General features: G+C 43.2%; 1 protein-coding gene across 1 annotated transcript; it reads right to left on the bottom strand.

Annotated features, from left to right (window-relative positions):
* Nucleotides 1-8490: 8490 nt before the first annotated feature.
* On the bottom strand, nt 8491-9438 carry LOC114498450 (keratin, type I cytoskeletal 18-like). Its single transcript, XM_036029964.1, has 2 exons — nt 9350-9438; nt 8491-9190 (listed from the first exon to the last, which is right to left on the bottom strand). Exons 1-2 carry the CDS (start codon nt 9436-9438, stop codon nt 8491-8493), a joined length of 789 nt encoding a protein of 262 aa, XP_035885857.1.
* Between the last annotated feature and the right edge of the window lie 3662 nt (nt 9439-13100).

Here is a 13100-nt window from a genome sequence, read left to right as displayed (position 1 = left end):
CCCATACTAGAAAGTTCTGAGGGTAAAAAAAGAATCTGCACTGTTACAAGAAATACCAGCATCACATTTTATCAGTGAAAGAATAGGAAAATGATTTCTACTGTTAGAAATTTTTGAATAGTTGTTTTTAAAAAATCAAAACTTTTTATGCTGTTTCCTTGAGCAAAGTTTCTTGTTCACGGTGACTATGGAGAATGTGAATAGCTCATCATTATAGTCTCGATCAGGAGCTGCCTGGTTAGTTCAAGCAAAAACACACAAACAAGCCTAACGTTAAAGGCGTGTTCATGTCTGTGAACAAATTAAAAAAACTTATTTGGAAGCTTTATATAAATTTCATAGTAACCAGCTAATATACAGCAGGTCCTTGAATAACATCATTTCATTGTAACATTAATGAGAAGAAAAAATTGGTTTGGGGCCAGGGTCGCCCTCTGCGTGGAGTTGGCACTGTCTCCCCGGGTCTGTGTGGGTTTTCTCCAGGGACCCTGGTCTCCTGTCGCATCACAGAGATGTGGACGTGGGGTGAGTCTGCGGGCCGCACCATCCCCGGCGGAGGGAGTGTGGGTGAGTGGACCTGCGAGGGAGCAGGTCCCGTCCAGGGTGGTCCCGCCTGGTGCCCTGAGGGGCTGGGGGAGGGTCCATCCACTGGAATCAGCAGGCTGGAAAATCGTCATCTTAGATGTTTTTATTCTTTTCTCTTAAATGTGTGTAGAGCTCTCATTTATTCTGTGTTTAATATTAGGAGTGTTTTGGGTCTTTTATTTAGAAGTTTGTAAGATGTAGAAACTTCGTTCTTGTTTAGCTGGTAAAGTTCTGGTAAAGATAGTTTCATCGTATGTCGCTTTGCTTAAGCCACAGTTTCCAAGGACCTATCGAGGCTGTTTAGTGAGGGCTTACTGTACTCTGTTTCATAGTTCCACTTTTAGTTATCTAATGTCAACAAATATATAATGAGTAGTTCATCAGATCCCCACGGCACCCTGGGCCCTGTTCCATTTGCTGCATGTGTGCTGCGTGGCCTGAGGAGGGCTGGGACACCTGGACCAGGTCCGCCAAGGAGAGTAGAGAAGTGAGGCAGGGGTGGCTTCTGGCTTTTCCTGAGACCTCGGCAAACAGAGAAAGGCCCTTCGTCCACCCGCAGCCATGCACTGAGGCCTGTGTCACCCGGGGTGTGAGGAGCAGCCCCTTCACAACCCACGTGCTTTTCCCAGGAGGAAAACAAGCAGGATCTCCATCATTCAGACATTGGAAATCTCACAGAGCTTTGCAACCCCAGTGTCCTCTCAGCCATGTTTGAATGTCTGAAAGTTTTGAAAGAACGGACGTTCAGGGGCTCCACTCTAGCAAACCCGGGTACTGTCTTCTGAGCATGAACTAAAAATAGCCTTTCAAGTTCTCTTTTGTGTAAACTCTAAGTGCTTTCGTAAGTGGCTCTTACAGGCCAACAATGGGGGAGAGAAAACAGAGAAACAGGCTGGGTCTTTGTCTTCAGCCAGGCTTGGCCAGGGCCAGGGGGTCGGCCAACAAGGCAGGAGAAATACGGAAACACTCGTGACCTGCAGGTGGAGACTAGATGTGCCTTGTGAGGGTTCTTTGTGCTTTTTTTTCTTTTCTCCCCTCTTCTCCCCCCGCCCCACCCTGCCTCGTTTTCCTGACTTTTTTTACTGAATAGGAAGGAGAAGCGAGGGGCAGGGTCCCAGGAGCAGGGACATAGCCAGCGGCAAAGGCTAGACAGGACCCTGTCCCATGCACAGTCCTTGGGCAATAGGGCAGGTTGCTTGACTGTCCTGGAGCCTGAGTTTCCCCGGGCACACTGTAAACATGGCCATGCCTTCCCCTGCACCCCTGGGTGGCTGTGTAGGAAGCGGGCAGCAGGCTGGCTGAGAGAACTTGACACTTCTTAGAGGCTTCTGACATTTTCATTCCTTATGGCGTACAAACTCACTATTTGCCACATTAGAAATATTTACCCTGATTCTGTTACCAACTCACTCCAAAATAATACAAACTGACTGGAAAAGAAAAAAATTCATCTTTACCAGTGATGCTCACAGCTGGGCAGTTGGTGGGGTGCAGCGGGGAGGACTGGCCCCCATCGCTCACCTCCAATGACTGTTGGGCTCAAAGGTGGGCAGATCCAGACACGCCAATGCCCGAAGATGCCCTCCTGTCAGTCTCCCCCTGAGTTCAGTTACTGTCAGCCTCAGGGCCCGCCCCTCCCCAGATGTGGGTGAGGGCAAGCAGTGGTGGCTTCATCAACAGGACTTGGGTACCTGAGGGGAGTCAGTGCCCTCTGGGGAGGGTGAGGTTCTCCCTCCACCTCCATGTCTCCCCCCGACCAAGCAGAGGTTCCCTGCTAAGGAAACAGGCCAAACACCAGTTTCTTATCTTAGAAACCAGATTGATTCTTGCCAGACTAGTCCTGACCTTTGCAACTTCTGGTCATCAGCAAAACAAGCTGGAGCATCTGCTGAGTCAACGGGAAAGTAACTTAACCACAAAGTAAATCAGCTAAAACAGCAACTTAACTTCTCTAAAGCCATTTTATTAATCTTGGATGACAAATGGAAAACAGAAGTTTTGTTTTCTTTAATGAACATTTCAGTAATGAAGTGTTTCTACATGTGGATTTTCTCTCTTTTAAAGCTCTAAGAACAGAAGTAAAACTTCCCTTATTTTTAGCTTTAAAAAGCATGTCTAAATGACTTAGCTCTTTTGTATTTAAATGTAATGATTGTTTCTACAAACTGTAACCCAAAGACCACTACTTCAGGATATTTTCGTGTACAATTCTTCTACTAGAATAGGTTGCACATACAGAAATTTGAAAGATGCCCCTTAAGGATGCTATAACCATAAACTGATTCATGGGTTTATTAAGACTGCACAATTATAAATTCTATGGGAACAAGTCACATGAGGACATACAATCAACTCCCCCACTCTCAACATTTCACAGAGCAGAAGGCTCTGTTCCGGGGTTTTCCAACAATAGCCATCAAGGCCTTGCTGTCATGAGTCACAGCCCAGAGGAGGGAACAGACGGCCTCAGTGCACCCTCTCTTTTAAAGAATATCTTCAGGACGCCCTGACTTGCACACCAAGTTCATCAGTGCCACGGCAAGCAGATCAGCTGAGTCTCAAGTGCTACTGAGACTCTGACAAACCTCAGCACTAGAGATCAGGTGCTCACAGCCCTGCCCCATAGGATGTGAAATTAGAGAAAACAAAGCAAGGTGCCCAGGTTGGAAAAGAGGTAGTAAGCTTTCTTTACTCACAGATAAGATAATTGTGTATGTAGAAAAATTCCAAGTAATCCATGCGCAGAACAAAGAAATGAGAGGTAACCAGTGATTTTAGAAAGGTCACGGGATGTAAGATCGACATGCAAAAATCATTGCCATTTGTAGTATCAACAATGAAAATATGAAATGAAGAAAAATTCTAGTCATGATATTATCTAAAAGAATAGAATATGTGGAAACAAATCTAACATCTGAAGTGCAAGACATGTGCACCGAAAAACACAAAATGCTGACAAAAATGAAGAAGCTCTGAAGAACTGGGAAGACACTTCATGTTCATGGATGGAAACACCCCAAATTGCCAAGATGACAGTTCTTCCCAAATTGAGCTATACTTTCAACATAATTGCAATAAAAATCCCTGCAGTTTTTTTGTAGAAATTGAGAAGCTGACCCTAATATGTATATAGTAATGCAAAGAACCAAAACATAAAAGGGTGCTGAGCTGCAGATCCCCTAAAATAGAGAAAACCCCCACAGCTATCACTTGGGGGATGAGGGAAGCCGGGCCACTGAGAGCTACTTTGCGTGTGTGAAAACCTTGGCCAGTGTTTTAATGTTAAAAAGCTGTGCCTGCACTCAGAGCCAGAGAGGTTGGTGTGACTCTAACCTGTGATGCGGTATAGTCGGAGGGGCTTCTGGCGCCTGCAAGAGCGATTTGGAGGCAGCTCCTACATCAAGGGGCCACACTTGCCCAGACTAACAATGGCGGGGAGAAAGGCAGAAGAAACCAGACTACTGGCAGGTGTAGCCAGCGTGGGAGGAATTGGAAATGAAGTTACAGAGGAAGATTTGTGCCAGGACTTAAACCCAGGCAAGGTAGCCATCGGGGGCTTTGTGCCGTGTGGGTTGGCAGTGCAGAGGGAACCCTTTTGACCACGCAGCTTAGAAAGAAGCAGAAATGAAGGATGTAGCAGTTGTGCAGGGCTCTTGACCATGTGGCTGGGGAAGGAGCAGCCCCTTGACCGTGTAGCAGTCCTAGGGGGTCTTGGTCACACAGTTTGAAAGGATGCAGGACTCCCACTGGTGTACCGTGAGAAAGTGCCACGTGATTCTGGATTAAGAACAGGAGTGTAGCTGAGCTATGGACTTCCTATTTCCTTTTCTGGGATATGGTGCCCTGGACTGGACTGGTTTGGCAAGGGGAGGCAGTACTGTGTTTGTGGGTGTTTTAAAGGGACTTTGGGATTTGATGGTGACATCCCACCATTATTCTGAACCTGTAGAACTTTTGAATAAATAGTTCCTTTCCTTTTTACCAGACTCTGGCACTGAGAGCCACAGTTCTTAATCGGTGGTGGGCAAAGAGAAGCAGAGTAACAAGACCACCAGGGGCGGGGGGATCTTCTGCAACAAAAATACTTTGGAAAAAGAACAAAGACTCAAAACTTTTAAAGAAATGTAGTTGTAACAATGGAGATCCATCAGCCAAAAAGAAAAAAGAAAAATACACAGAAATTAACTCAAAATGGACTATAGACCTAAATGGAACAGCTAAAACTTCTAGAAGAAGGCACAGGAGAAAATCTCTGTGACCTTGAGTTAGGCACAGTCCATAAAAGGATAAATGGATAAACTTGACTTCTTCAAAATTTTAGAATATTGTTCTGTGAAAGATGCTCTTAAGAGAATGAAATGACAATAATTCTCAACGTCATTAGCCGTTTGGGAGATGAAAGTGAAACCACACAGTGAGACACCACTTCATGAACGCTGGGATGGCTGCAGTGAAGACAAACACCGGGTGTCGGCAAAGATACGGAGGCCTGAGACCCTTGGTGCGTTGCCTTTGGAGAAAACAGAGTCACTTTGGAAAAGAGTTTGGCAGTTTCTTCTTTTTAAATATATTTTATTGATTATACTATTACAATTTTCCCACTCCCCCCACCCCACTTATTCCCTTCTGCCCTGCACCCACCCTCCCACCAGCATTCCCTCCCCCTAAGTTCATGTCCATGGGTCATACATATAAGTTCTTTGGCTTCTCCATTTCCCATACTATTCTTAGCATCCCCCTGTCTATTTTGTACCTACCATTTATGCTTTTTATTTCCTGTACCTTTTCCCCTATTTCCCCCTCCCTCTCACCACTGATAACCCTCAGTGTGATGTCCATTTCTGTGATTCTGTTCCTGTTCTAGTTGTTTGTTTAGTTCGTTTTTGTTTTTTTAGGTTCAGTTGTTGATAATTGTGAGTTTGTTGTCATTTTACTGTTCATAGTTTTGATTTTCTTTTCCTTAGATATGTCCCTTTAACATTTCATATAATAAGGGCTTGGTGATGATGAACTGCTTTAACTTGACCTTATCTGGGAAGTACTTTATCTGCCCTTCCATTCTAAATGATAGCTTTGCTGAATAGAGTAATTTTGGATGGAGGTCCTTGCCTTTCATGACTTGGGATACTTCTTTCCAGCCCCTTCTTGCCTGCAAGATTTCTTTTGAGAAATCAGCTGATAGCCTTATGGGAACTCCTTTGTAGGAAACCATCTCCTTTTCTCTTGCTGCTTTTAAGATTTTCTCATCTTTAATCTTGGGTAATGTAATTATGATGTGCCTTGCTATGTGCTTCCTTGGGTCCAACTTCTTAGGGACTCTCTGAGCTTCCTGGACTTCCTGGAAGTCTATTTCCTTTGCCAGATTGGGGAAGTCCTTCTTCATTATGTTTTGAAATAAGTTTTCAATTTCTTGCTCTTCCTTTTCTCCTTCTGGCACCCCTATGATTTGGATGTTGTAATGTTTAAAGTTGTCCCAGAGGTTATTAAGCCTGTCCTCATTTTTGTGAATTCTTATTTCTTCATTCTCTCCCAGTTGAATGTTTATTTCTTCCTTCTTTCCAGATCATTGAGTCCCAATTTCCTTCCCTTCACTGTTGGTTCTCTGTACATTTTCCTTTATTTCACTTTTTATACCCTTCACTTTTTCCTCTATTTTGTGACCATATTCAGCCATTTCTGTGAGCATCCTGATTACCAGTGTTTTGAACTCTGCATTTGATAGATTGGCTATCCCTTCATCGCTTAGTTCTGTTTTTGGAGCTTTGATCTGTTCTTTCATTTGGGCCATATTTTTTGTCTGGGTGTGCCTGTTACATAGTAAGGGGCAGATCCTTAAGTATTTGCAAGGGCGAGGCAACCCACATCTCTGTGTTGTGGCTCTGTAGTATGTGGGGGAGGGGTCCAAAAGGGAATCATGCTGCTTGCTCAGTTCTCAGATGGCTTTCAGTCACTTCCCCCACCTCCCACAAGCAAACTGGGCCCTTCTGGTGCCGATTCCCAGGTTGGTGTATTTGTCTACGTTCTAGGACCCTGTGGGTCTCTCCAACAAACTCTGCTGTGAGGCTGGCAGTTTCTCCTGCTACTGCAACCCCTACAGGTTTTACAGCCAGAGGTTTTTAGGCTTTATTTCCATGCATTGGGACCCTGGGTTGCATGGTCTATCTTGCTCCACAATTGTTCCTCCCAGTTTATCTGCCCACAAATGTGAGATTGCCCAGTCTACCAGCAACCACACCCACCCAGTCCTCCAGCTGGCTTCCTTGCTGCTTGTCCTCTCTACCCCAGCTGCCTGTCTCCACCCCTCTTACTGGTCTGGATGAATGTTTCTTCTTTAACTCCATGGTTTTTGGACTTCTTTACAGTTCAGCTTTATGGAAGTTCTGGTTATTTTTTGTTTTTCAATTTGCTGTTGTCCTTCTTTTGGTTGTTCAAGGAGGCAAAGTATATCTACCTATGCCTCCATATTGGCCAGGAAAGGACTGGAAGTTTCTTAAAAAAATAAAAACAAACTTGTCATAATCCAAAGGATTTCTACTTCTTGGAAACTACCCAGCAGATAAAAACTTATGTCCACACAAAGACATGTATGTGAATGCTCATAGCAGCATTATTTATAACAATATAAAACAGGAAACAACTCAGACGTCCATCAACTGGTGAGTGCATAAACAAAGTGTGGTATATCCCATAATGGAACACTATTTAGCAGCAGAAGGGAAGAACTACTGATATGTATGTACTATGACCTGTTGAGTCTCAGAAATGTGATGCTAAGTGAAAGCAGGCAAATGCTAAAGACTACATACTGTATTGTGTCATTCATGTTGTGAAATGTCACAAAGGGGCAAAGGAAGTGTTCTAAAACTAGACTGTCATGTTAGTTGCAGAATTCTGTAAATTTTACTGAAAATTCTTGACTTTTAACTTACAATGGGTGGTTTTTATGGTATGCAAGTTATACCATAATAAAATTGCTTTTTAAAAAGTATTACTTTCCCCTTTAAATATCTGAAATCTTCCTTTATCTTGTATCTTTCTGAACATGGTGAAAAGTAAACTCTCTCTTAAGGATTCCTAATATAATCAATAGATGATTCTTCATTTTTACTTCAATATATTCAATAAATAAAACACTAAATCTGAGTAATTACCTTGGAAAAATTAGACAAAACTTTTGGTTTTTATGATGTTTTAAATTAGGACATATTTCAGATATATAGAAAAGTGTGCATATTAATATCATGTAGGACATTAGAGTGTGCCACCTCCAGACATACCACTGTGGCGCAGGGATTATTTTGAGCTGGAGGCAACTGAGAATCAACAGATGCAGAAAGAAGCTTTCTCCAAGCTTCCCTTATCTGACCCAAAGCAGAAACTTCTGACAAATGAAGACTAACATAAATTTTCTCTGCTGGGAAAATTTTATGATGATAAAGAAGATGGCAAGTCAGCCAAGATGGACCCTCACAAACAAATCTGATCCCATTAATTTCCCCCATGTATTTACCGTGTCACAGCTTGCCCCCGTGGAAGACTAAAACCACTCTTCTTTTGTCATTGTCACCTCTCTACAATGTACTGGTCTTTGATAGGAAACTGTATAAGCCCAAGTTCTAACCAGCCTTTTGAGTTACTCATCACTGAGTTCTCCCACATGTACACATGTTTATTAACCACTTGTTTGTTTTTTAACTCTCAACTTTTTATTGGCCTCCTGCCCTGCCAAGGGATGCCTGACTTCTGCTGCCTTTCATGCCTCAAAACTCTGCTGTTGTTGACCTCAGACACCAGTTTGCCGTCCACAGTCCTGTGGGTCATGGTCTTTTGGATGGTTTGTAAGGAGGCGCTTTTGTCCAGAGCATCAACAAGATTGAAGTCCTCCCTTTCTTCCAGGAGGCTGCACTAGGTGGCAATCTCAGCCTCCAGCTTGACCTTGATGTTCAGCAGGGCTTCATACTCCTGGGCCTGGCGCTGCCCCTCAGCCTGAGTCTGGGCCCCACTCTGACTCCAGGTGCAGCAGGATCCCATTGAGTTGTTCCACCCATTGGCATAGTGCATCGCTACCTCCCTTGGGCTGTTCTCCAAACTGACCTTCAGATTCCTCACTGAGTCCAGGTCAGTCTTCAATGACTGGACCGTACGTATCAGTTCCATTAGTGTCATCTCAGGAGTGTCTATCTCAGCAGTCTGAAAGGTGACCAATGTGGTGTTCTCTTCAGTCTGATGGGACCAGTACTTGTCTAGCTCCTCTTGGTTCTTCCAAGCTACCTCGTCATACTGGGCCCAGATGTCTGCCATGATTTTGCCAAGGTCCTGAGATTTGGGGGCATCCAACTCAATGGTCAACCCAGAATTTGCAATCTGGTTTTGTAAACCATTTACTTCCTCCTCATGGTTCTTCTTCATGAAGAGCATCTCCTCCTTGAGAGCCTTGGTCTCTGTCTCCAGCTGCAGCCACGTGATATTGGTGTCATCAGTGACCTTTCGGAGCCCATTGATGCCATTCTCCACAGACTGGTGCATGGCCAACTCCATCTCACACTTGACTCTGAAGTCATCAACAGCAAGGTGGGCATTGTCAATCTGCAGAACAATGCGGGCACTGTCCACAGGATTGCAAACATCTTGCAAAGATCTGAGCCCTCAGGTCCTTGATGGTCTTGAAATAATGCCACCAGTCTCTGACCCAGAGTCCCTTCTTCTCTAGGTGTTCCCAGATTTTGCTCTCCAGTCTCCAATTATCAGCCTCCAGGCTTCTCACCCTCTCCAGTAGGAGGCCAGGTGGTCCTTCAGGCATTGCATAGTCTTCTCACTCTGGATGCCCCCTATGCCCACCAGACCCCTGGTCATCCCTGCAGCCAGGCCCCCAGATCCCCAGCTGCCCTGCACACTGGTGGAGTGGGATATTGAGATCTGGGGGCCTGAGCTGCCAGTGCCTGCATAGATGCTGGCTGCGTTGCTGGCCAGCCAAACCCAATAGCTGGACAACTACATGGAGCCCAGTGTCCAGTAGCTTGTGGAGAAGTTGGAGCATGCGCTGAAGCTCATGTTGTTCAGAGAGGAAAATGAGAAGCTGAGAGTCAGGTTGAAGCTGCCTGTTTTTCTCTTGTTAATGTTTGTTTGTTTGTTTGTTTTTGTCAGTCTAATTTACAGGATCCCAGCTAGAGAACCTAGGAAGATAGAGGAGAAAGTTGTTTTCCTCCCCCACAAACACTCATTTAAGCACTGCTCCAAATTCACCAATATGGACATTTTCCCAGAGTATGGTCTATCTAGCAGATGTTCTATGTGAACTTGAAAGAGTGTGTACTTTGCTGTATGAGGGTGGAATATTCTATTATGATTAATTAGGTCAAGTCAGTCAGTAGTGTTGTTCGAGTCCACTATATTCTTACAGATTTTGGGTTTACTTTTTCTGTTAGCTATTTAGGGAAAACTACTCATGTCTCTGACTATAATTGTGGATTTTTCTAAATTTCCTGCCAGTTTTTGCTTTATTCATCTTAGGTTCTGTTATTAGAAGCATAAATATATAGAATTGTTATGTCTTTCTGATGAAGTGACTCCTCTCTCATTATGAAATGGCTTTCCCTAAATCCTTCATAATATTCTCTGCTGTGAAATCCAGTTTCATGTTAATATAGTCATTCCAGCTTTCCTTTTTGTACTGTTAGCAGGTCATGTCATTTTTCATTCCTTCCATTTAACCTATTCGTGTCTTTATATTTAAAGTACCTTTTTTGTAGGTAGCATATAGTGAGATACTGTTTGTTCTCAACCAGTCTGACACTGCTGCCTGACATTGCTGACATTTTATTTATTTATTTATCCTCACCCGAATACATCTTAGTGGTTTTAGAAAAAGGGGAGGGGAAGGAGAAAGAAAGAGAGAGAGAGAGAAACATCAATGTGATAGAGAAACATCGATCAGTTGCTTCCTGTATGCACCCAGACCAGGGACCAAACCCTCAGCCGAGGCATGTGCCCTGACTGGGAATCAAACCCAAGACCTTTCAGTTTGCAGAATGGGATGATGCTCCAACCAACCAAGAGCCACTTCAACCAGGGCGGACATTTCAAATTAGGATAGACGATTTACATTTTAATATGATTACAATATGGTTGGTTTTGAATCAGTCATCTTGCAATTATTTTTTATTTGTCCTATTTGTTATTCATTCTCTTAATCCAGTTTTCTGCCTTTTTTGAAAAAAATGAAATATTTCTTATGATTCTATTTTATCTCCTATCTTGGTTCATTACTGATAACTCTTCGCTTTTGTTCTTCTAGTGGTTGCTTTATGATTTATAGTAAATATGCTCAACTTATCAGTCTATATTCAATTGATAAACCACATCAAATATTATGTAAAAACTTTACAATAGTGTATTTCCATTTCTCCTTCCCTGGGCCATAGGTTTTACATATATATATGAGAAGGACCCCCAAAATGGAATTTACTTATAAAATATTGTATATTTATTCTTACATGTTTAAACTTCAGTCACCTTCAAAGTACTCTCCATTTGATGCAATACACCCATAAAGACTGTTTCCACTGCTCAAAACAGTTTTTTGAACTCATAGATTTTGATGCCTTTTAGTGCTTCCCCTGTTTTTTTGCTTCGCCTCTTCCACATTGGCAAAATGTTTCCCTTCAAGGACTTTTTCATCTGGAGAAACATGAAAAAGTCACTTGAGGTGAGATCAGGTGACTAGGGAAGGTGGGGCATGGGGGTCATGTTGCTTTTGGTCCAAAACTGCTGAACACTCAGTGTGGTATGGGCAGGTGTGCTCGTAAGTCACCCATCCTGAAATGGATAAACACTTTGAAAGAGTCTTCAAAAAAAGTTCACTAAAACTGAATGCAGCCTCTTACAACAACACCAGTCAGTACACTGATACAGATGGGTTCTAGAACCCTCACCTAGTGGGGAAGCCTGTACTACAAGGAGCCCACCCTCCAGAAGATAATTGTGTTTTTTTTGGGGGGGCCACCATATATATATATATATATATATATATATATATATATATATATATATATATATGTTATAGACCTCAAAATAGCGTTTTTGTGTTTAAACAGTAAAATATCTTCTTAAAATATTTCAATTGCAAGAAAAGATCTTATATATAAGGTGGGGCAAAGTAGGTTTACAGTTGTTCACATGGAAAATAATACAATAACTAATAAATGATAATACAAGAATAAACTCCACATTTCACAGCTGTAAACCTCCTTTTGCCACACCCTGTATCAACACACTGTCCCCATCCCCAGTGCCCTGCACTTCTCTGTGCAACTCCAGTTTTCCATCTGCAATCATCTTGTGAATATAATAACCTCCAGGGCTGGCCTTCTCGTGATGACTTCTTTCAGTTTTTATAGATCTGAAATGTCTATTTTTCCTTTGGTTTTGAAGATGTTTCTGCAGGCTGTTGAATTTTAAGTTAGAAGATTTTTTCCTTTGAGTACTATTTGAAGTGTTTGTCTATTGTCTTCTTGCTTGCATTGTTTCTGACAAGAAAGATGTCATCCTTATAATTTTTTCCCTTTGTATGTAATATGTCTTTTTTCTCTGACTGCTTTTAAGATGTTTTTACCATTGATTTTGTGCAAGTTGCATATGATGTGCTTTAGTGTAATTTTCTCAGATATGGCACCAGCCTACCAGCTCTATGGCAGGAAGGCTCAGCAAAGGGACGATTGCCTCTGTTCGCCCTGATGCCAGACACTTCAGTCTCTCCCTGTGTGCCACTGGTGCCCTTCCAGCTGCCACCCCAGTGCTGGAGCTCAGAGGGAGTGAGTCTGAGTAAGTGAGTCTATGTGTGGGTTCCCCAAGAGGAACTGCTCGGGGGTCCAGCAGCCTCTGCCACCAACTCAATCCCCACTGGTTTTCGCAGCCAGAAGTTGTGGGGACTTATCTTCCTGGCATTGTAATCCTGGACTGGGGGGCCTGGTGTGGGTCTGGGACTCCTCGATCCTGAGATATCCCTCCCGAATTTTTATCTTCATGGGTGTGGGGACAGACCTTTCTGCATCCACACCCCTTCTGCCAGTCTGGCTGGATATGGTGTCTTCAATTCCACAGTTGTCAGACTTCTATTCAACTCAACTTCTGATGTTCCTGAGTGATGGTTGTTCTATGTTTTGGTTGTAATTCTGATGTGATTGAGCAAGAGGTGAGCCATGTCTGCCTATGTTGCCGTCTTAACCGGAAGGCTCAGCCCTAACACACTTTTGATATCCACACTCAGGACTTTAGCCATTCTGCCTTGCATCACGGGCTCTGTGGGTGGGCATCTCCTTGTGGTGATGGCAAGGCCTGTGCCTGTCCATCTTATCCCTCCCTATCCAGGCAGTGCTTCGGATATAGCAGGTACCAAAATAGCACCTTTTTGTTCTTGCTGTTCTATTTGATTGGTTAAGTCGATGATGTTAATTCTAATCTGCCTTGGAAAGTAGGTGATAATAGAAAAAAATCCCTAAATAAGAAATGAAAATAAT

Source organism: Phyllostomus discolor, chromosome 6 (assembly GCF_004126475.2).
Source record: "Phyllostomus discolor isolate MPI-MPIP mPhyDis1 chromosome 6, mPhyDis1.pri.v3, whole genome shotgun sequence".
In the NCBI taxonomy this organism is placed as follows: domain Eukaryota; kingdom Metazoa; phylum Chordata; class Mammalia; order Chiroptera; family Phyllostomidae; genus Phyllostomus; species Phyllostomus discolor.
The sequence above is the reverse complement of the archived record's forward strand: the minus strand, read 5'-3'. Positions and strand labels throughout refer to the sequence as shown.

Coding starts and splice junctions, on each gene's coding strand:
- LOC114498450 (XM_036029964.1), bottom strand. CDS start 9,438: ATGACCAGGGGTCTGGTGGGCATAGGGGGCATCCAGAGTGAGAAGACT. Junction 9,191..9,349: donor CTGGCCTCCTACTGGAGAGG/GTGAGAAGCCTG, acceptor TCCTGTGGACAG/TGCCCGCATTGTTCTGCAGA.